Source organism: Melanostigma gelatinosum (genome assembly GCF_949748355.1).
Source record: "Melanostigma gelatinosum genome assembly, chromosome: 10".
NCBI classification, from domain to species: Eukaryota; Metazoa; Chordata; class Actinopteri; order Perciformes; family Zoarcidae; genus Melanostigma; species Melanostigma gelatinosum.
Window position 1 is genome coordinate 14,008,618 of NC_136643.1, and position 22,727 is coordinate 14,031,344.

The 22,727-nt window shown below is 42.7% G+C and overlaps 1 protein-coding gene across 1 annotated transcript; it reads left to right on the forward strand.

Moving 5' to 3' along the window:
• The first annotated feature begins 7,349 nt into the window (after nt 1–7,349).
• LOC306783233 (atypical chemokine receptor 3-like) lies at nt 7,350–13,159 on the forward strand. Its single transcript, XM_079276802.1, has 2 exons — nt 7,350–7,475; nt 10,203–13,159. The coding sequence occupies exon 2, from the start codon at nt 10,272–10,274 to the stop codon at nt 11,409–11,411; it is 1,140 nt and encodes a 379-aa protein (XP_079132928.1). The 5' UTR covers nt 7,350–7,475; nt 10,203–10,271; the 3' UTR covers nt 11,412–13,159.
• Nucleotides 13,160–22,727: the final 9,568 nt, after the last annotated feature.

Consider the following 22,727-nt stretch of genomic DNA (forward strand, 5'->3'; position numbering starts at 1 on the left):
TGATAAAAAAGGGTGGACTAAAACAGCTGTGGAGGAACACGACCACGAATAGAGCCAAGGAGCTCTTTACACAAGGTCCAAAAAAGGATAGAAAAACACGGGGGAAAAAATAATAACAATCACCGCCTCCTTCCTCTTTTTATGAACCTCTGCAGGATGTGTCTTTCATGCCTTGGCCTTTTCATTCTCATCTCCATCCTTCTTTTGTGTTCGTCCTCTCCTCTCACCACTGTGGAAATGCACAGGAAACCTTTATCACAATGGGACTTTGCACAGATCTTTTGCTCATTAGGGATTTGAACGTTCACTGGAGATGTATTCCTCTGGGGAAACGGAATGTATTTCACCCCATACAAGAATACAAGAAAACACTTTCACAAATCATCTGCAATAGAAATAATCTGCTAACAAATAAGCATTTTCACTTGTTGGCCATGAATTGAGGAATAGCTTGCCACTAACGATGATCTTCCCCCTCCATTGATGCCTTTATCACCATCCTAAGACCCATCTATCTCCGTTAGCATCTTAATTATCATCACAAAGACATGATCGATTTTGTAAAGCACTTTGGTCAACGTTTGTTGTTTTTTATATGTGCTCTATAAATAAACGTGACTTGACAAATCAGGCTCCTGACGCGCACTTCACTCCGCCCGCCTGGCAGTGACAGGGCCCCGGCAAGCCAGTAAACGCTGTTCTACTTCACTAACACTCACACGGAAGGCCTGCCATCGTGGTTTTGATGAATGAACGGACATCAGGCTATTTGGCCTCCATTCAGGATCTGAAGTATGGAGTGCCTGGTGCTGGGAAAGATGACGTGAGCGAGCAAAGCTGCTTTGTATTTACGAGGCTTGCGTGTGGCTGGGAGGTTCGGGGAAGGCTCTTGGTGGTTTGGGGCTTCAGAGTGACAGGGTTAAGACTGAAGTCAGCCATTATGCCCCTCTCTAAATCCTTTTCTATATTGTAATGAGAAGCAGATCTCTGCTATCTCCACAGCCTAGGGAGAGGAGAAACAGACACATGGTGACCACAGCACATCCTGTACCTCACTTCTGATTGATCCCCTGCTCCCCATGTTGACTCCTCTTCCCCTGCTACCTCCGATCCAATCTTCTTTCTGGCTTTTGTTTCATGCATCTCCTTTGGATATTCCTCCCACTGTCACACATCGGTATGAACAATGAAAGACTACAAATGGCCTGTTATGTTTTTGTCTGTGAGTAATAGATGTAGCTGAAGTTCAGGGTTACAGATGAGACGATGAGGAAAGACTAGATGAATGGGAAAGCGAGTGCCCCTCACTCGGAGCTCCAGGCACGCAGGGCTCAACTCCAGATGCTGCCTGGGTTGCCACATCCTGCTCGTAATCCCCCTGAAGTGCCACATTCGCGTATTTGTGTGTAAGTGTATGCAATCGATGGGAAAACCGTGAATGGGAACCACCCAGGATAGAGAAACATGGCTTGAGGTAATTTTCCATCACATGTTGCTCTGTTGATTTTGATCACTTTTTGCCGCAGGGTCAGTTCTAAAGGACATGATATTTACAGTGTATCGCCATTTAGATATTTTCCCATTAAAGTGAGACATGCTTCATTCTGCTGTTTATCTACATCATTTATTCCTTCATCTTGTTTGAGTGGTGTGGAGTCGTGTTTATGTCCAATAAAGCCTGCAGTGTTTAGTTTCCCCCTCAGTGCTCACGCTCTTATAAAACTTGACATTCCTTGTTTGCAAATGGAACGTCACTTTGTCTACGTTAAACCGGCTTGTTTACCATCGATGCAAACCTTCAAGCTCAAGTGAAACCATGAACTTGATCCCAGTGACAGTGCATCAACACTCGCCATGGGCTAGCAAGGCAACACCTAAAGGTAATGTAGACGGTGAAGCCGTGGCTGCAGGCTCTTCCAAAACACATTCCAGAAGTGCTGATGGTCCATTTTTCATTTAGCGTGACAGGACAATAGGGGTGAAAGTTAGCCACCTTATCTATGAACTCCATGTCAGTAGCATGGACAGGCAGCATGTTGTGAAGCATACATCAGGATTGTCAGGATAGGATTACTAGATTAGCGCTACAGCCCCCAGGGAACACAATGAGATGGACACCTTCTCGTGCAGCCTGTGGACAGATTCTGTCATCCATAGTGGACACTCACTGTCCCCTGGAGCAAGATGTTTCTTCATCTTTTACCCATTTTATATAATCCCAATGACCTGTCAGCATGAATATGGTGTGTTTTTGTGTGCAAGAGTGCTGAACGGGTGGGGGTGAACTGAAGTTAATGGACTGTATGAGACACAGCCGGTCATGGTCAACAGCTAAGCATGAATCCACTGGCAGATTCAGTGCAGTCAGCGAAACAGAAGGGGAAAAGAAAAGAGCAAAGAGAGATGGAGCTCTGCAAGGCAGCGGGAGAAATATTTTTGGGGATGGCAATATCTGTCGGTCAGTCCACCACATTGGTCCAGACTGGAATATCTCTGGATTGCTATAACTGTTCAAGATCACCAATGGATGAATACTTCAGCACTACCATGAAGTTGACAGTTGTGGTTGTGAGTGAAATACGGTTGAGTTTTCTTTTTTACTTTGTCAAAAAGTAGTTGATGCACTTAACGGATTATGGAAATGCCTTTGCCAAATAAAGTCTGACCAACGACATTTAACTCACATCACTTATGTGCCGTTTCTGTTGACTGTGTCTTCCTGGATATTTCCATAATGTGCAAACATTAAAGAACAATTGAAACTTGCCCAACTGAAACAAATTCCTGAAGACCTCTCACCATTTTTCTCCCATAGATGGATTAGATGACCAAGGCGACTTGTTTTATTTACGATCTGCAACCTCTACTTCTTCTACTCTGTTAAAACAGGCGGATTACAGTCATGCATAACCTATGCTGCCAACTTCTGACCAAACTATGCTGTAGCTGAGTTTACATACCAGCCACAGTTGATGGAAACGCACATTTCTTTTGTTAAAACATTTCAAAAGTTAAAATTGACAATTGAATGGAAACGGCTAATGTATCCTGATTTTTAGTGATTCCCTGAATTTTCCTCGAGCGCCACAGTGAGGTTGACTTTAGATCTTTATTGAACAGAAATCTGAATTCCCTGACTTTTCATCTCGTGCCTCTAGTGTACGAAATACCCGGTGGCAATCAGGGGTCCCGCCTTGTGAGCATGTTAGCATGCTAATGTTAGCATTAGGCTTCACTACAGCCTCACAGAGCTCTTAGCATGGCTGTAGACTCTTGGTTGATAACCATGGATCAAATGATTACAAAGGTGTTGCAAATCTTAAAAGCCCACTGCTACCCGCACAGCACCAAACGGCAGAAAGACACAGCAACTAGCTGAACATAGTGCATCATTTAGCAATGTCCGATATTTCCCTTTAGGAGTTGGTATTGAACAAACAACGCTGATCTTAATGGAGAGTGAATATTGGACTTAAATTTGTTTCACCATAGTTCGCCATATCAATTTAAAAGCTGGTGATATGTCAGTACACCTTGTTTATTTTGCCCCCATGTGGCCAAAAGATCTGGTTTAAGAAATATTTTATTTCACATTCCTGTTTAACACAAAGCTTCTTGGTATATTCTCACTTCTTTTCGTGTTTGACATTTGAGCAGTTCTCAGGTTTCACTGACATTGTTAGTGTGAGGGATGCTCTGTCAATGTGAGGAATGCCTTGGTTACTACATTCCCCGACATGGAAGCGCTCTTTCTGCCAAACATGCACCTGCATGAACATATTCCTCAGAGAAACAAAAGATCACCTCATCACAAGCTCGTAGAAAATCTACAGTGACAAAACACTGGCTCAGAAACACCAAGACAAAGCCCAACGGAACAAGTAGCTGCCAGTCTTTTGTCCTTTGAATTTATTTCACTTCCTGGTTGTCAGACACTCCATCACAAGCTCCATCCTCTCCTTGTGAGCACTGCTTTCAGCTTCACTCACACAGGCCCTCATCCAACTAAAAGATAATTATATAATTATAATATATTATTGTAATTAAGTGAAAGATGAGTGAGGTTAGAAGAGCAAGGGATAAGGAGGAATGTGAGGGAGTAGAGAAACGCAAGAGGGCGCCTCAGAGCGGGAGGGAGGGCGACAGTAAAGATGGTAAAGATGTGGTTGAGAATGAGGTTGGGAAGGACCCTCTGAATGGAGATTTGCAACAAAATAGAATGCGTCTGTCAGACCCCCCACCGTGACGCAGGGCTAGACTACAATAGAAACGGCAGTCATTGGGAATAACTCTCAATCTTTCTTCCTCTGTGTTCCTCAACTTTTCTCCCACAGCCCCATCCCCCTCTCTTAATTGTTTTACGTCTTTGCACCCTTTCTCCTCTCTTGCAGTCACCGACCCTTTTCCATCTCCTTATCTTCTTATCGTTCTGTTTGTCCTCAGTGTGAAAATGTGTATGACGAACTTGGCCTTGGTCCTGCAGGACTAGTTGAAAGGGGCCATACTGTTGAAATGCACTCTCCAATGTTCCAATGTTTGACAAATAAAACTCTGGATGTTGTTTTGAGCAGGAACACATGTAGAGCAAAACTGTAGGTGTCAATGTACAACTTGGACACAAGTAGTAGAATTACAGTATTGAAAATGTAATTTAAATGATAGAACCTGCATTAATTGTTTGTTTGTTTTTTGGGGGGGGGGCAATTTTCGGGAAACAAGCTGTCAAATCAACATTAACCTTTGACCTTTTAAGTTGCACTGGCGAACGTTTCAGCAAACATTTGCCTACACATCCAGCAGACACAGAGAGACATTGTCATTCATTTGGAGTCATGTTTCTGGCCAACAGATCTCTCTTTTCGCTCTGTTTTTATTCTCCACAAACTGTGGAAAAGAAACTCTGTCTCTTTAGGCCAGTCTTTATCTGCTGCTCAGAGCTGCAGGTAGCATGAATTTATTAGAGCTGTTTAACTGAAAACAGCTGCCTGCTGCTTCTGGAAACAGCTCTGATTAGAGCGATGATAGTGAACCGGTAAAAAAACGCCACAAAACCAAAACATTTAAGCAATAAGAATGATCAAGAATATAAAGTATGTCGCATACGATTTCTAATGAAAATTTACTTTGAACAGATTCAGGCAGAAGTGTGACGGTGTTTGGAGTTGAAAGATTATTTGATGTTTAATTATTGTCGTATGTTCATGTTTTTTATAGATCTATTGCATAATTCGAAATGCTTCTGAGTTATCCTGTTTCCTCCAATTCTAACTAGATTCCTTACTAAGAAGATATACTACCAGAAGGTGTATGGTGGCCGGCTGGCCTTTTCTACAACACACACACACACATACACATACACAGACCCAGACAACACACACACACACACACAGACACACACACACCCCTGCTGTTCCCAGTCCGGCCTCCCTGTGAATGAGAACTGCAGAACAGAGGTTGGCAGCGGTCTACAGCGCTACGGATGCTTATCAGAAAGGCTTACAAATCCCCCCTGATGCTCCTGATATAGAGGACAATGGGTATGCGTGCGTAGTGGGAGCTCTCTTTAAAGCCTCATTGAAACTGACTTCATACTCAGCTCTTTAATGAGGTCAGAGTATGGCCCGCTGGCTGCATTTCATCACTGAATACAGGGCATGCAGTCATAATAAACTTCAGTGGGGTGAGCTGTACGAGTACACAATATAGTTTTCCTATGAAAACATGCTGGAAAATACTGTACCTGCAAGTCAAAACTTCAATCATTGTACATGACATCAAAATAGTTACTTTCACGTATGAGTTCGATCAAAGTATATTATCAACAAATCAAACATATGAATGTGTATATTTTTATAAATTCCACCGGGCCTTCCTTTTGTGATTCTGTCTTTGTATTGAACTTGGGGTTAATTGCCCTGGAGCAGCTGTGAGGCCACCAGAGTTGCAGGTGAGCTTTCAACGACTTTCAGTAAACACACGAGCCTCCCACAATGCATTGTGCTGCTTCCAGAGGATGTGTCTGAAATGAGACTGAATAAGGCTCAAACGACAATAAAACAAAAAGTCTTCAGCAGCTGATGTTGTTGTTCATAGTTTCAAGACAAGTATTGCATCAATAAAATAAGTAAAAAAATATATACCACATTAACCCCTTAATTTGGTCAAAATGATTCTAAATAACACAGACTGTCATGGGATTAACATATAGACTCAAACCTGAATATAGCTGTTGGTGTAGTTCGTTATTCAGGGTGTCTTTTCCGTCATCTCGGTAGGGCTTGGTGTTGGGTTTAACCTGTTTGGTGGTTTTGGGCGGAAGCAGAAAACAGATGTGGTTTACTGTCTGTCTGCATCTCTGGTTTCATATTTCGGTAACTGGGGCGGGGCACAAGGAGGTGCCCTTGTAATATGGTTGAATATGGTTAATGTGTATTGTGCATCATATTTATGATGCATTTATCACATATATTGTGGTTCAAAGCTTGAAATTATTTTATAGCAGTTGCTCGATCATAATATAAATCCTATGCAATTTATAAAGCTATAAGCTTTGAGGTAAAATGTACAGTGTCTCAATACATCATAACATGATTATAGCCCCCTTTCTACTGATTTCATGCTTTACATGAATTATACAGCATAGACCTGCATACAGTATAACACTGGAATATGGAAATATACAGTTACATTTTACCAATCAGTCACTAAATTTTAACAAAAGATATCACAACAGACACAAAGCACTCCAGTGCATGATTTCAATTAATAAATCAGTAATAATAAAAAATATTATGCCATACATTTAAAAGGAATGATAATGTATGCATGCCAGATTAAAACGTGTAGCATGATGAAATGAAACTCTTTAAATCTTTTATTGTGTGTGCCTGTAGCGAGTACATCATAATACACCTGGTTTTAAAAGACCACTGCTGCAGAACATTTGTGAAGCATCTAAACAGGTGAGTGTCATTTAAAATGTTTTCTAAATTTGCACAATATTAGGTTGTTGCATTTTTCTCACTTTGTAGCTTTTTCCTAAAATGGTCAAATTTTTGCATATTTTTGCATTCCATAAAAACACTTGCATGAAGTAAGAAACACATACTGTTCAGCAATGTGAAAATGTGGTTTTAAGTTGTATTTCAGGAGAGTTGTAAACAGGAAATTCCACGTGCTCTTTTTTATTTCCTTCTTGGCCGAAACTCGCCAGACTGCTTGCTGTTTATTGAAGGTCCGAAGCGATGCCATGTCAATACGCAAAGCAGCTAGGACCAGCCTTGGAGGCGTTTCTCCTCTGAGTTTCAGCAAGTGCAGAACAAGGAACAGGCTCATATTCATTGAAGGACGCGGAGGGTAGCGCACACACGATTACCCCAGTGGAGTTGAAGTTTCCCCTCAGCACCAAAGCTAAACAAAAACAAATCTGTTCTTCAGAAGAGAAGATTTCAGCGAGGGATCAGGAATCAAAACGGGTAAGCTGCCTATATGAGCTCATTTACAGTACAGGTGGTTTCTCGGCTTTCTAACACTTAAAAAAATACCCCCAGAGATGCTCGATACCTACGATCATCTGTGCGTACTGCATACATACAAATATACTTCATTTGTTTCCATTCAATAACTGTATTGACTCATATTATTACAGACATAAACATAGATGCTCAATTTTGTTATTGAAATGAATAGTAATATACCATCATTTATCACATTTAAGTGACTTTTTTTGTAGTTCTCCATCTTCCCAGCGTACCTCCGCTGTTTATTTGCCTCGACGCTCAACCGCGGATTGAGGCTACTGTATACTAAGCTGCATCTGATAAGAGTTCGTTTCCAGCCTGATATAAATCAACAATGGCAACAATGACATTGTATGTGTTCGCCGTCAACAGCAATCTCGTAATGACGCACAAGGCAACTCTATACGCGAAAACCCAAATGCAAAGATTGTATCCCTCCAAACTAAAGCCTGGAGAAACGTCTGACAACCACGTTGCACCTGCACCATCCATTCATGTCGGCAGCATTAGCACATGAAAATCGCCTTCCATTGCTTTTATTTTCTGTGTATTGAGGAACAAAAGACGTTTTCAGCTAATTTGTAACTGGATGCTGTCGAGCTGAAAAGAGGAGAGAGCGAGAGAGAGAGAGAGAGAGAGAGAGAGAGAGAGAGAGAGAGAGAGAGAGAGAGAGAGAGAGAGAGAGAGAGAGAGAGAGAGATCATGGGCTACATGTGCCGTCTCTGTTATCTGACGGTGTGGGTGTTAAGAGGTTAATTAGCTTGAAGCCTCTGGGGCTACCTGGCACCTCCAGGTATTTTCCATATAATATCAGGGAATTAGACAGAGGCCATTGTGAGGGATTATCTCAGCATAGAAAATCCCTCTATTGGAATGAAAAGCACTTTCCAGTGTCGCAAAATAATTGAAAGTGGAATTAAATGTCAGATTTCTGACATTTCTTGAGAAAGTGCTTTATCAAAAGCAGTGGGAGAGCCGTTACTAAGCCGAGGTAGCAATACTCATTTATTAAGTATGTGAAAAATGAGCTGAATAATCCATTACAGAAAAAGGTCCTGCATTGAAAAACAAATGCAGTTTTTTTTAATCAAATGGATGCAGTCAAATTCAAATTCTTCATTGTTCCAATGTTAGGAGTGGGTGACAAATATCTTCCATCACATGTATGTAATCTATATTGCAGTTCAATTTTAATGGATCAAAAACCAGATGCGTATGTTTGGGGCTAATCCAGTGACTCTAAACTCATACAAATCTAATATTCCTTTACAGCAGTCCAACTCAATATTAAAAAAATATTCATTTTGATGTTGCAGCTGGTGGAGCTCTTTTTTACACTGTGCATATAGTACTTTTGGGTATTTCAATATGTGTCATTTTACCATATTCTACAAGAAGATTATTATGTTTTGTATATACAACATTTTTTAACCTGCAAAGCAAATGTAGCTGTCAAATACATGTTGTGGTTTAAAAAGTACATTTGCCCCTGAAAGGCAGCGGAGTAGACGTATAAAGTAGCACTAAATGTAAATACAAAAGTGAACTGATAACATATAACAAAATCAGACATAACACACGCTAGACAGCTGCACATCTTAATAAGTTCCAGGTGTCCTTGTGAGCATTTTTACTTTACCTTTTTCTTTTATCACACACTTTGTGCCGATTATCCTGCGTGCAGCACACGTCTCCTACAAAGGCAGATGTGTGCAGCGGTCACATTTCACTGTTTTCCGCCGTGCTGTGTCACCCAGTGGTCGGTGACCCTCGTTTTAACCCTGGATGGACCATTTTGCAGGCGTCGAGACTCCCGCTGATTTCTGCACACAATTCACTCCGTGGGCGTACAAGTCATTCAGGGGCAACAGCGGGGTTAAGCCTCTCGTGTTCTGGTTTTGATCTACTACCTCTCACCTCTGATCTTTCACACTGTGGCAGGCTGCCAGTTAGGGGAGCTAAGAAAGACATCACAGCAGAAACGTCAGGGTTTCAGTGGTCCTTTAGGCTCAAAGCAATCATGCCAGACCTCTGTGATCTTGCATATTGCTTCAGTCATCTTACTCATAGATTTAATGTATCCTGTATTTGAAATTGTGTGCATGTGTTCTTCAGTTATCAGACTCAGATGTAGTAAAATGACGTATTCAAGGTTATAGGCAGTCTTCTCTTTGATCATCTGGGTGGTGACAGCTCCTCTCTCACCCTCTCCTTGACGAGCAGAAGAGAAACATCAGATTTATTTCTTGCTATAACAAGCATGTTAAAGGAAAACATGGCATCAGGTTTCCCACCCTGACCAATGCTTTATCTCGGAATGCCCGGAACGCTCCGGAAATACACCGTGTTTGGATTTCTCGAACCCACTTCCTCATGTCTAATCTGCACTATGTGCTAGCGGAGCTAATGTAAACATTTATTGTACTGCCCCCTGACTGCACATCAATCACAGGGAACTAATATGTTTTTGACACGGCAGAGAGCTTCTATTAACTCATGAAAGCAGTATTTTGACAAGTTAACCGCATTAAGATTCCTCAGGATCTGGTGGCACACCAGGCTTTATGTTTTATTAGCTCATGCACTTTGAGTCCACAACGGGAAAATGAGCCATGCTTTATGAACAGAAAATTGCTTCTTAAACATGATAACAGAAGGTAGCATTTCGTCTTGTTTTTACAGGATCCATCCCAGTCAGAAGTGCTGTGTATTCCCTCCCAGTGGTCTGTGGTCGTCTCCCAGTGCTGAAAAATGAGTCTGAGCACCAGTGAGCTGGAGGACCTGTGGGAGTCGTTGGGGGACCTCAACTTCTCCGAAGCCTTTAGCAACATATCGAGTGTGGATGCAACGGTGTGTGCCACGGCTTTCAACCGCAACGCTCTGCTCTACTCCATGTGTGTCCTCTACACGTTTATCTTCATCGTCGGTCTTGCTGCTAACGCTCTGGTCCTCTGGGTAAACATTCGTGCCCAAAGAGACTCCACCCCTCGCCACGAGACACACATGTACATCACCCACCTGGCAGTGGCAGACCTATGTGTGTGCGCCACTCTGCCCGTGTGGGTGAGCTCGCTGGCCCAGCACGGCCACTGGCCCTTAGGTGAGGTAGCGTGTAAACTCACACACCTGCTGTTCTCTGTCAACCTCTTCGGCAGCATCTTCTTCCTGGCCTGCATGAGCGTGGACCGCTACCTGACTGTGACGAAGCACGGGGACCACGAGAGAGGCGCACGCAGGAAGCTAATCCGCAGCGGAGTGTGTGTAGGGGTGTGGCTTCTTGCTCTGGTCGCCTCCATACCAGACACCTACTTCCTGCGCACTGTGAAGGCAACGCATGGGGACACCATACTGTGCAGGCCTGTGTACCCAGAGGGAAACCCCAGGGAGTGGATGGTGGGCGTGCAGCTGAGCTTCATCCTGCTGGGCTTTGCGCTCCCCTTCCCCGTCATTGCAGTGTTTTACGTGCTGCTAGCCCGCGCTTTTTCTCGCTCCTCCTCTTCTTCTTCATCATCTTCCACAGTGGAGCAAGAGCGTCGTGTGAGCCGCAGGGTGATCCTGGCCTACATTGTGGTGTTTCTGGGCTGCTGGGGGCCCTACCATGGCGTCCTCCTGGTTGATTCCCTGTCTCAGCTGGGCCTGGTGCCTCTGACCTGTGGCCTGGAGAATGTGATCTACGTGGCCTTGCACCTCACCCAGTGCCTGTCCTTGCTCCACTGCTGTTTCAACCCCATCCTCTACAACTTCATTAACAGAAACTACCGCTATGACCTCATGAAGGCCTTCATCTTTAAATACTCCACGAGGACGGGTTTGGCACGCCTCATTGATACTTCCAACATGTCTGAGACTGAGTACTCTGCTGTAGCTGTAGACAACCCACCACAGATCTGAGATGGTTTGAAAATCCAAATGACTACAAATGCAATATATGCGTATGTTACAACTGATTTGTTCTTATCAGGATCTGTTCACAGACAGCATCCTTTGTACAGAAATCTGCTTGAGTCATGTAGAAAAGCTTGAAGACAGGCTAATATCAACGCTGATGGATCAATTTCAAAGCACTTACAAAGCAGTTTTATTATAACAGCTGATACTGAAAGCATATATTTCACCCATTGTCACTCATTTGTAAAGCCAATACACTGGCCGTAAATGTGTAAAATCATTGCTTGTACTGTTGATGTAGGATTGTACTGTGTGTGTGTGTGTGTGTGTGTGCGTGTGTGTTTGTGTGTGTGTATAATCTGACAGGCATTGAATACCGATACTATCAGCAGAGTAATATTGTTAATCTTTTTTTTATATAAATTTGTATTTATATTCTGTACATTTTAAATGTTTTGCATCCCTCCTGTAAATCAAAGACATCACACCCTGATGGATGCTCAGTTCTCCACTTCATGCAACGCTGCTTCATCATTTTAGTCGAGCTGACTGGCTGCTGTCTCTGTTAATCATAACCTCATGTCACATCAGTTGAATCCTTCAGACACAAAAAAACTGAAATTCATTTCCCCGCAACTAAGGTTTGTAAATGATCTAATCCATGTGTGTTCTGAGTTGCATCGTTCGAGGAATAATTCGACGTGTAGGAAATGTAGATGTCCGTGCACTAAATGAAGCTACAGCCAGCTGCTGTTAAGCTTAGCTTAGTATAAGAACTAGAAACAGTGGAAACAGCTCGCCCGGCTCAGTCCGAAGGAAAAAACAAATCCCAAGAATTTCTTACCAGCACCTCCAAAGTTGACCAATTAACATGTTATATTTGTTTGTTTGATTCGTACTAAAAGCAACGCTCGGGGGAGGGTTATGTGCTGGACTATTTCTTTGCTGGAGGTAGTGACTCTCTGTTGTCTTTCAGTCTTTGTGGCAAGCTGAGCTGAGGAAATCTCATGCTGGCTTTAGCTTTCTATTTGGCGCACAGACATAAGAGTGGCACTGTATCGACCCTCTCATCTAATGCTACTCTCTCTGCGAGAAAGCAAAGAAACATCAAAATATGAGCTCTTGCACGTTACATACACGGCAAATCCTTAACTTGTCTGTTTTCTTTTGGTTCTAAATATTTCCAGTGTCTGGATGCTTCAACTGGGACTACTGCGCTTCAAGAGCAGATAGATGTAGCTCCTTTTGTATTCTGAAACGTACAGTATTATGTACAATACTGTATGGTTGCTATATTTTGCATCAGTGCTAATTGTGGCACATGTGCACATCCATGTGGTGTTAATCCTGCTGTGCCAGCACACAGGCCACAGATGGCTGAACACTTTATGACCAAATAACACAAAATAATAGCCTAACTACCTTTATGTAAGCAGCAGCTGTGGTGTGTAACAACCAGGTGTTTATTAGGGACCAAAGAACAAAAAAAGCATATTTACTTTAGAGTTGTGTGTGTGTGTATGTGTGTTTGTGTGCCACAGCTTGACTCCCAGAAATGACGTTTTATGTATCATAAATATTATACAGTTATACAGTTTACTCACTGTCTGTTGGAGGAAGCAACATATTCCTTTGATGCGCTGACATAGAGCACATTGTGTCATGTGATTGGTTACACATGCTTTTACACTGAGAAGATTTCATTTTGCAATCAGAAAAGAGTGGGGACACGAACATGCGTCGAGAAGAACAGAGGCATTCTTTTGGTATTGTAATGTGTAACATGTGTTTTGTTATATATTAAATTAAATACAGAGAAAATGTTTTCCTCCGTGTCTCAGTTTCTTTGGCTCTTGTCAAATTAAGCTTACAATTTAACAATCATGCCCCGAGATTCCTAAAATAAAGGGTTTCAACTGAGAAGCTCCAATGACATTGGTTTTGGAAATGCTTTTACTGCCATTTTTTACTGCCATGTCATTTGAAGCACTGAATAACAAACAAACAAACTCATCCATCAGTGTTTTCCTCCGTTAACCCCAGTGCTTGACCTACTGTCCTGTGGGATGGACACCACCCTGCCACTGTTATACTCAGGATTAGTGACGGCAATCCACAATGCCTCCTTGCAATCAACTGCCATTTGTGAATCCTTCAGCGTCTTCAGGCAGCCTCCCCCCCCTCTCCTTCTATGGGAGGATGAGCTCAATGAGAAAGACCACCTTGGTGGCGAAGGACCACACCACTATGTCTGGGCGGAGGGATGTGGTGATCTCCCTGGGAGATCTCCCTAACCAAGGTCAACTATCTTTTGTTTTGTTTTGCCCCTGAGTGTAGCTGCAGCTCAATCCAGTGTTCCTTCCTATCCTGAGGAAATAGATACATTTTGTGTCCTCCTCGTAAAATACAAATTAAAAATGTCTGCCTTATCACACTAAAGTCTGAAAACACTTTTGACATGCATACACCGCCTTCTTCTTCTCCTTATTTTTCACCTCTTACCTACATTTCCCCAGAGTTTTGGCCTCCTATTTCACTATCTGCACACGTCACCAGCTGTGGTGCCCTTGAGATAGTCTTGCTGACAGGATGTGTTGATGGTTAGCATTGTTGAGAGAGGGCAGCTCCGGCCTCCTCTTTGCTGAACCACTGCTGCAGGCAGGCCAGGAGTGTCGCTGGCTAATCTGATGAGGAAGCTGTGCGGGGATTCACAAAGGTCAAACCAATTGATTGATCTGCTGATGAAACCTTCCTTCTCCCGTGTGAAACTGCCTTGATCTCACAGCACTCCTGGTGTGCGGCGATCATCTCGGCCGCAACCGGTCACTTCCTCTCCTTTCTTATTTCCCCCTCACAAGACATACTCGTTTGACCGGAAACCCGTTCAATCTCTTCCTGATGTTGCAGCCTGCTGATGGCTTTCTCCAGGTCACTGAACCTCCACCAACTAACTCACCAACAAGATGACATGTGCAAATGAAACAACTTTGTAGTCAGTGGAATGCAGATTGTTTTGGGTTTGACAAAGTGAGGGCAGGATTACAAGGAGGCCCCAGGCAAGAAGTGAGCTGAGCCCCCGTGAAGCCTACTCGTTGTTCCCCTTACGTTTTGAGTTGATAAAATTAAAATGTAAGAATATTTAAGAATGTGAACCATGCAAGCATAATTTAAATAATAATTGGAGATAAATCTTAGCTGAATTTCAGGAGCAGGGCCACACCTCCACTGGCCCACTTCCGGCCACACCCTACAAATACCCACGGCCACTAAAGCTCGGCCTGCCACGCTTTCGCACCCCACCCTCCCTCCCTCTCTTTAAACCACTCCCTGAAGGCCATCTTCCTCCACAGTCACCACTGTCCCACATGGACCGGGGGGGGGGGGGGGGGGGGTCTGCAAGGCCCGGGAGCCGCAGTGGACCCTTAACCTAGCCTTTCCCCAAAGCGCTTCACCCAGGCTACCCTCCACCAATCATCCCTAAAACGCTCCGACCGACCAAGTCGCCGGCCGAGGTGGGGCCCTAAGCTAGTGAATGTAATTAAATGTATGAGACAGCCCCTCTATATGACGAAAGCAGCAATGCAGAACAACCAGATATCGTTGTTGTTGTTTTTCCCCACACGTTCTTCTTCCTTGTCAAAAACCTGGTGCTTACTTTACCGACAATACAAATCCGTCAACTGCCGACATTTCCGCCAGAGATTTGGGTGTGTTATGCTAATGTAGCCGCGAGCGGCTATAGCCTCAAGCAGAGATGAGGAGCGGCATACAGAGGTCTGGTCAACTCACTTCTCATTAACTCAACACCTCCACCTCATTTTCAAACCTGTATTCTGTAGCCCCAACTGACAACTCCAATATCAGCTTTTGAGCAGCTCCCTGGAGCCACCGAAAGGCTGCAAATGTTCCCAAATATTCAGTAGCACTCCCTAGGATGTTTAAACAGACTTGTAAAATGAATAGAGTTCCCCTTTTGAACCCACCTCATTCCAGTTTGTATTAATCAATAGATCAAGGTACCACAAAATAATTGCCAACCTAAGGGCTTTGGGGCCCTTGAGAGTCTGGGTCCTTGGAGCATTTTGCCAGCTTCCAATGGGTAATCCATGCAGCCTCAGACAGCACTTGTTTAATTTTTCATGCTACGAGAATACAAACACCCTAAAGCGGTGGTTATATCGGCTACATACAGACGGTACACACACACACTGAAGATGCAGGTTTAGACGGGAGTCAATAGCAGTTTTAATTATATCTTGACATCAGACCATGATTTCAAACTTTTCCACCCATAGATGCTCAGGTGCTGCAGGCACGTCTGAATACTCACAGGGTGAACGTGTAACACACACTTCTGCTGCTCCGCGACTGAACGGGTGTGATTTACTTGGCACGCACATAATGCTGTAAAGTGCCTCGCTTCCTTTTACAGTTTGCCACTTATGATTCTCCTCTGTTCCCGTTATGAGTTGCTTATACACAACGTGTCAAACACACTTAGGAGCCAATCTTCTACTCAAACCCAAACACTCCACTTGGTGTAAAATCTAAAACTGGCTGCACAGGTGCGAACTCTGAAAGCTTCGCAGTCCTTACTGTTTTCTGTTGTCACTACCTGGAAGGCATACGGAAATATAAATTTGTACAAGGAAAGATTTTGAGAGATTCATAAAAGCTCAGTGGTACCAAACCAGATATTGAAATCATCCAACATCCAGCTCAGTCCTGGCTTTTCGTGCACGAGTTACAGTGCTTTCTAAATGGGGCTATCTGTTTTAGTTTGATGTAAAAAGCGTAGGAAATGGGCCAGAGATGAAGTCGATTAGTGTTGTTTTACAGCACAATGATAATCTCTACCTTATGCTGAGTAGAGATAACATTAATGAATGATGTAACAGGGAGCGGGTAGGTGGAGAGTAATTTAGAGCAACTGGACTTTTTATGTTATCTACTTGAGGAGCACACTTTCAACATGTACGGAGCAACAATCAAATATATAAAATCAATATAGCCTGCAACTCACATTGCAGGCTATATTTACACATACTCTGCATGCATGTGTAGTTGTAATTATTTCTGGTCCATTTCCAAGCATTTACAATAAGTTCAATTCCCAATCAAGTCTTTACTTGTTTCGCTCGGTCTGGCAGGAATTCCACATGAGGACTCATGCATGGCGAATAATGGGTCTTGAATTATAAATGAAGAGGAAGGCAGCAGCTGCTTTTGCTCAGAGGGAGTTTTTGGTGTGAATATAAAAAAAAAGTCAGAGGATAGGGTTAGTTAAGCACTTCATGACTCCACTCCCGTCAGGAGAGGAGGACAAGTGCGACGGCCAGATGTCAGACAGATGTTCAGTCAAAGGGGAAATGAGAAATTTGAGTTGAAAGACCATCCTGAGTTTGGATCAAACAAAAGTGACGGCACATGTCAATTTACAAAGTCACGGCTTATTTAACCTTCCAAGCTCAGGGCCTGATAACATTACGTTTACAGCAGATTCTTTGTGTGCACTGGAACACATCAAGAGAAACAGAGATGCTGCTGTGTTCAGGACTAATGGTGATACAGTTCGGGTCTTTTAGAGCAAATGAACCAGGCACAATATATTTTCTGTTTCAGACAAAGAGAAACAGAGCAAAACGTTCTACAGCTGAATGACTAAGAAGGGGATTTAAAAAAAACAACACATTTCTTCACTTATGTTTATTGGTATTTTGCCATCGAGTTTACGTTTTATTTATCCAGGTTTTGAGCTGTCTGTCTCTGAGATATCTGATCTGCATTAGTGCTAGCACCAAAAGCAACATTCCTCTTGCATCATTTGTTTTGGTGTGGAAACATCAAAGAAGGTTATCTCATGAAGGGCAAAGAAAATCGAAACTCTTTTCATGGCAAACAAACTCGAGAAGGACACTTGGTGGCTGAGTTTGGCAATAACTAACAATTGAGTTGGTTCATCACTTGCACATTATACAGTCATTTTTTCCACAGATGTTACAAACATATTATATGTAGATTAGTGCCGCTTTAAAGATAATATGGCGTTTGTACAATGATACAATGAAGTTTCACCTGAGCAATCCATTTATAAAACATAACTTTGATTGATTAAAAAACATAAAAGCTGAGTATATGTTTCTTATAGTCAGAGGGCTAAAATATCCATCATAGTGGGTTGGCTGTGGACTGTCTTATTTAAAGTCAAAAACAGATCAGACAGAGTGCACCAAAATGAGCTTCACATGTACAATGGATAATGGCGTGTGACGTTCTCTCCTGTTCCACCACATGCCCGATAAGGCTCAGCCCTTCATAAACCATCCTACGCTTATTGTTAGAGTGAAAGCTCTAATCTCTTCCAGATCCACAAATGTAACTGTATAGGCCCGGACACATATGGCTGTGATGGCTTGATATTTCGGGGGCCTGATTTATACCGCACTCCGTGCCCAAGCTACGGATCCGGTGTTTAGACATCACCATCCTGTCGGCTTTTAAGAGCTCAGCCTGATGTGCAACTTTAAGTTCACCCTCCACTCCATCAGCTCAGCAGCACGCTTGTGTCAGAGCCGCTGACGAAACTTCGATGACGTGTCAAAGAAGAGAAGGCAGCTGCTTTACGGCGTATGAAGGCACACAAATCCATGTAGACCATTTGCCTGAATTATTGTTAAAATATCTGTCATACATTTTATAAGCAACCAGTAATGTGTTTGGAGTCAGGAGGGCGTCGATTATAACTTCATGTGGAAGTATCACTTTACTTATATTCAGCCATTGTTTATTCAACTAATCGGTCTTCTTATCTTTTCATATTAAGTATTTTATGTTTCTAGTGTGGATAATGAGAATGGATTATAGACATAACATCATTACACAGAGAACCTACACTACACCCAAAGAGCTATGATGTGTTCACAACTCTTGCTCTAGTACACAGTCTGGTTATGTGTATCATAGTGTATCACTCTGTCAAATCACTCCTTTCCCGCAGAGGGATAATGAATGACTTACCCAGAGCACTTTGAGACTGGCTGGAGGTAATGATAGCTTATTTTGGTTCCTGGGGGAGAATGATAGAATGAAACTGTTGACACACTTTCATCTCAACAGAGTGTCATAACAGGGACAACTCGAATCAAAAGTAGGATTTATGTGCTCCTCTAAAGTGACCAAAAAAACAGCTTTTGGCTGCGTGTGATGTTTTGTCTGTGATGGTGTTTGAGCAGATGAATGTCCTCCTTTGGTTCCTGTCTGGGGTCAGACTCTGGCATTCGGCTGAAAAAACAAGCCTGTTTACTCAAACCGAAGCAGGGCGTCCCAGTCAAGCCAACGTGACATCACTGCACCAGCACCCAGTTTAATAAGCTTCATAAACTTTCAGTTGCCTCCTCAGTCTTCCTTCTTTCCAAGACATGCCACATTCACAAGATGTGTCCTGAAAAATAGGCTTTGTTCAACAATGCAGCATGAAACTCTACACCTAAGATCAAAACATGGAAATCCCCAAAACTAGAATTAGCTGGCTTTACCTTCACAAATGAATGCAGCACACGCAATAGAAATTCTGTATTTCTCCCTTCTGATATTCTCATTACCATCACTGATGCACAATTTGAACACATGCCAACGCCTTCTTATTCACCATAGCATACAAAATTGCACAGAGCATACTGCACGTTGCCAAAGATGTAATTCATCTCATTCGGGTTTTGCCTGGAAATTATTAAATGTCATCAGAACCTGGGAATTCTGAAAGTGATTACTCCATGTAAAGCAATATCCCCCGGTCAGCATGCTCCCAACGAAATCATGAGGGAAACAAAGAAAAAGAGATGGCATGAATTAATAATTGTAATTTGACTGTATATGCTCATTCTCTACACCTGCTGACTCCATTACAGGGTCATAGGGCTGAGCATACACTATTCTTGTACAATGCTTCGTGACAGTGATTTTCAGTTCATACAAAAATAACCTCTTGCCAACGGTCTATAGCAATAACAATACATGCCTCCTATGAATTTGTTTTCTCAATTTACGTATAGGGAAACATCATTTCTGCCCGGACTATGTTATTTTTTATTCTAGTGTGGGAAGCCTTAAGGGCCTTTCACACAAAAGGCGACACCACTGCACTCTGACACCCATTATTTTCAATGGCTTGCACGGGGTCACAACAGCTTTTTGCTGTGGTGAGCAAAGCATGGGTGGAGCGCGCTGCTTGGGTGCAGCAATGTGCGCAGAACACTGTGTGAAAGGTGACTAATGACAGAAGCATTTTTATTGAAGGTTCTCTACACTGAACTCAGAGGATATTTATTGCCTCCACACTGCTCTCAACATGGAGACGGCTGAACTGGCGGCTAGCTGCTAACAGTGCTAACAGTGTTTACCTGAGGGGGAACCGGAGGCAGTGCAGAGTAGCGACCATTCGCTGTCCAGCGGGGCACATCAGAGACTCACGTGCACTATAATGCACAACCGGCCAGCCCGGCTATGTAAACAAAGCACAGAGAAGCAACACACAGAGAGGGAGAGCGGCTTTATTCTCCGCTCAGGTAGACTAAATCTTTCCATTGATAATAGTTGTTTGCTGCCCTAGTAGTGCTCTGAATTTCAAATTACATTTGACTATTTCAAGATCTAAGATGATCTTTCCCTAACTTTAACCAAGAACGTTTGCCTAAAGATAACCATAAAAAGATTGATTCATGCTTTTCTACAAATGGGTATTGTATTGTAAGAGCAGATATAATGTGTGGGAAATTAATATGTTCTTACTAAACAAACAAAACCTTTTTGTGTTTAAACATTACAGCTGGAGTTGTGGTTAAATTGCATTTATCCAACACATTACCCATCGGCAATTCACATTGTTGGTCACAGACTCTAACACTACATACTAAATGTTGGCAGTGAGTATCAACAATTATTGTCACCACTGATGTGTCAGCGTCTATGTCTGTCTGTCAATGAAGAGAAAGCATCTCTGACTCTCTCCTCCGCTTTATTTTTCTTCTTTTCTGGATAGCAGGACAGATAGAGTTCTCCACGGTATCAGTTTTCAGGGAGTTTCTCTCACCATAACACACACACAATTCACACCCCGAGGTGAAAACGAATGTCTGTCATTCAGCAATCACCGATAGCATGTTGGCTTTAACAAGAGGTACTCGTCATCCTCCATAACACCCCACTTACTTACTCCCCCCCCCCCCCCCCCGTAGGCGTGAAACGTCAACTGCTTCCCTGGAACTCACTCAACTCTTCTTCCATCATGCTGCCTTGGTTGCAGGTTCACTCTACCCTGATGTAAGAAGGAATTCATAATGAGCGTGCAGAACAAACACCCACACAAACAAGATGAATTGCATTTGACTGTTTCCAATTCAAACCATCTTTGAACCTGAAAGTCAAACTGATGTATCTCATTGTGGACGAGGTTTGTTGCAGTTGGCCTCAATACAATAACCCCAAAACCTTTCTGATTGAGGTTTCTGAAATCCTTCTCTGTGTATACAAAGGAGAGTTTCCTTGCCACTGTTTTCCTAAGCTTGGTTTCAGAGTGCTCAACAAACTTTTGTGTGGCTTGACAAGTGAGTTTGTAAAACAGCTCGTGAGAAATAAAACAAAATCACAGCGAGATGAATGGGGGAGGAAGTTGTAGTTTCCGGGTGTGGATGAGGGTATTTTGGGCGGGGAAGCTGAGAGCTGACACGCCCAATGTCTGTGTGTGTGACACCAAATCTCAACATTCACCCTCACAATTGACAAAATGAAAACATGCCACGGATTGTATTTCCCCTCTGGCCTTTAGTTGTGAACAGTTTGTCCTCTTCTGTCCCCTTTTCATCCCGGCAGTGGTTTTGAGTCGCTCTCATGTATCAATTACTTCCAGTTTTATTGTCTTCAAGTCGTCATGTTGTCACAGCTGCAGCTATTTAGTTGTTTGTCAAAAACAAAGATTTTGAAATGTTAAAATACACAATGTAGCAATTAGCACCACCTAGCACCACTTTAGGCCATTGATCTGAAGTGGTGGTAACTCAGATTGATTCTATGTACAGTATAAAGACCTCCTTTTTTCACTGTGTATGTTTAATTTGGTGATTGTCCAGAAATGAGGTGCAGTGGATCAACAAGTTCAATGTTTGCTCAAAAGTAATCATTAGCATCGGCAGCAGAGTACAGGAAAGAGATTCACTCAACGGCATGGAAGACATGGAAAAACAACACTGCGGCGGAGATTCTTTTGTAGCATCTTGTCTCATGAAACAAAATGATCATTTGATCATTCGCAGCAGTGTCCAATTAAGTTACCATAGTTACCTGGAAAATCAAAGAACTATCATTTTGGGCTTTGGGCCAACAAATGGCAGAAAGATGACAGGAGAGGTGGAGTGAGCAAAAGATGGAATGTAAGTCCTTTGTGCCAGATTTTCTAATTTAAGTGGGAACTCCCTCAATTAAAATGAAGACCCTTTGAAAGAAGTCAAAGAACATGAAAGGAAGGAAAAATACTGAGGAACATTATTTATTTTTGTGCACTTTCAGTTGGAGGTCTTAACGTGATCACATGCAACAGGCACGCCAATCTTACACACTGGACAACAATCCAAATACAGATTCAAACTTCAAAACGTACAGGTGCAAAATAAGATAATTAACCATGTTCATCTTTTATCTGTAGCATTTAGATGTTAGCATTTAGCTCAAAGGGCCGCTGTGCCTGAGAGTATAACCTCACAACTATAAGGCTAGTTTCAACATTGCTCTCAGATGGGTTTGAAGTTACTTCTTAAAAGTTACCAAATATTCTTCAATTCTTCTAGACTGGGCTGTACAGAAGAAGAGGAAGAATATCAATAAAACAATGGTCAAGACCTGTATAAAACAATGGCTAATTGTTAAGCTTTATGCAGGAGTATCACCTTCCATCATGCACGTATTTCAACAGGTGATTTTTAGTCTGGTCTGTAAACTCCGGACTGTGTTGTAGATTGATGGATGAACATTTTCATTGAGGTCAATATGTCACAAGTAAAGGCTGCAACCCAAACTGGGCTCTCCATCCTAGCCTTCCACTTGGTATATGGGTTGTAATTCTATAGGAGAAGTGGGGGATTTGAACAAACACAAGTTTTTGGGAGGAGGCGTGCGTAGGTGTGTGTTTCACCACTCTCTGCTACAGTATTAAATAGCTTCCCTTCACATACCTGTCACCGTGTAATCAATAATGCTAGAATAACACCCGGAACACAACAGCCATCCGTAACCTGTCACTCATTCACACCTGAACTTATCCACACATGC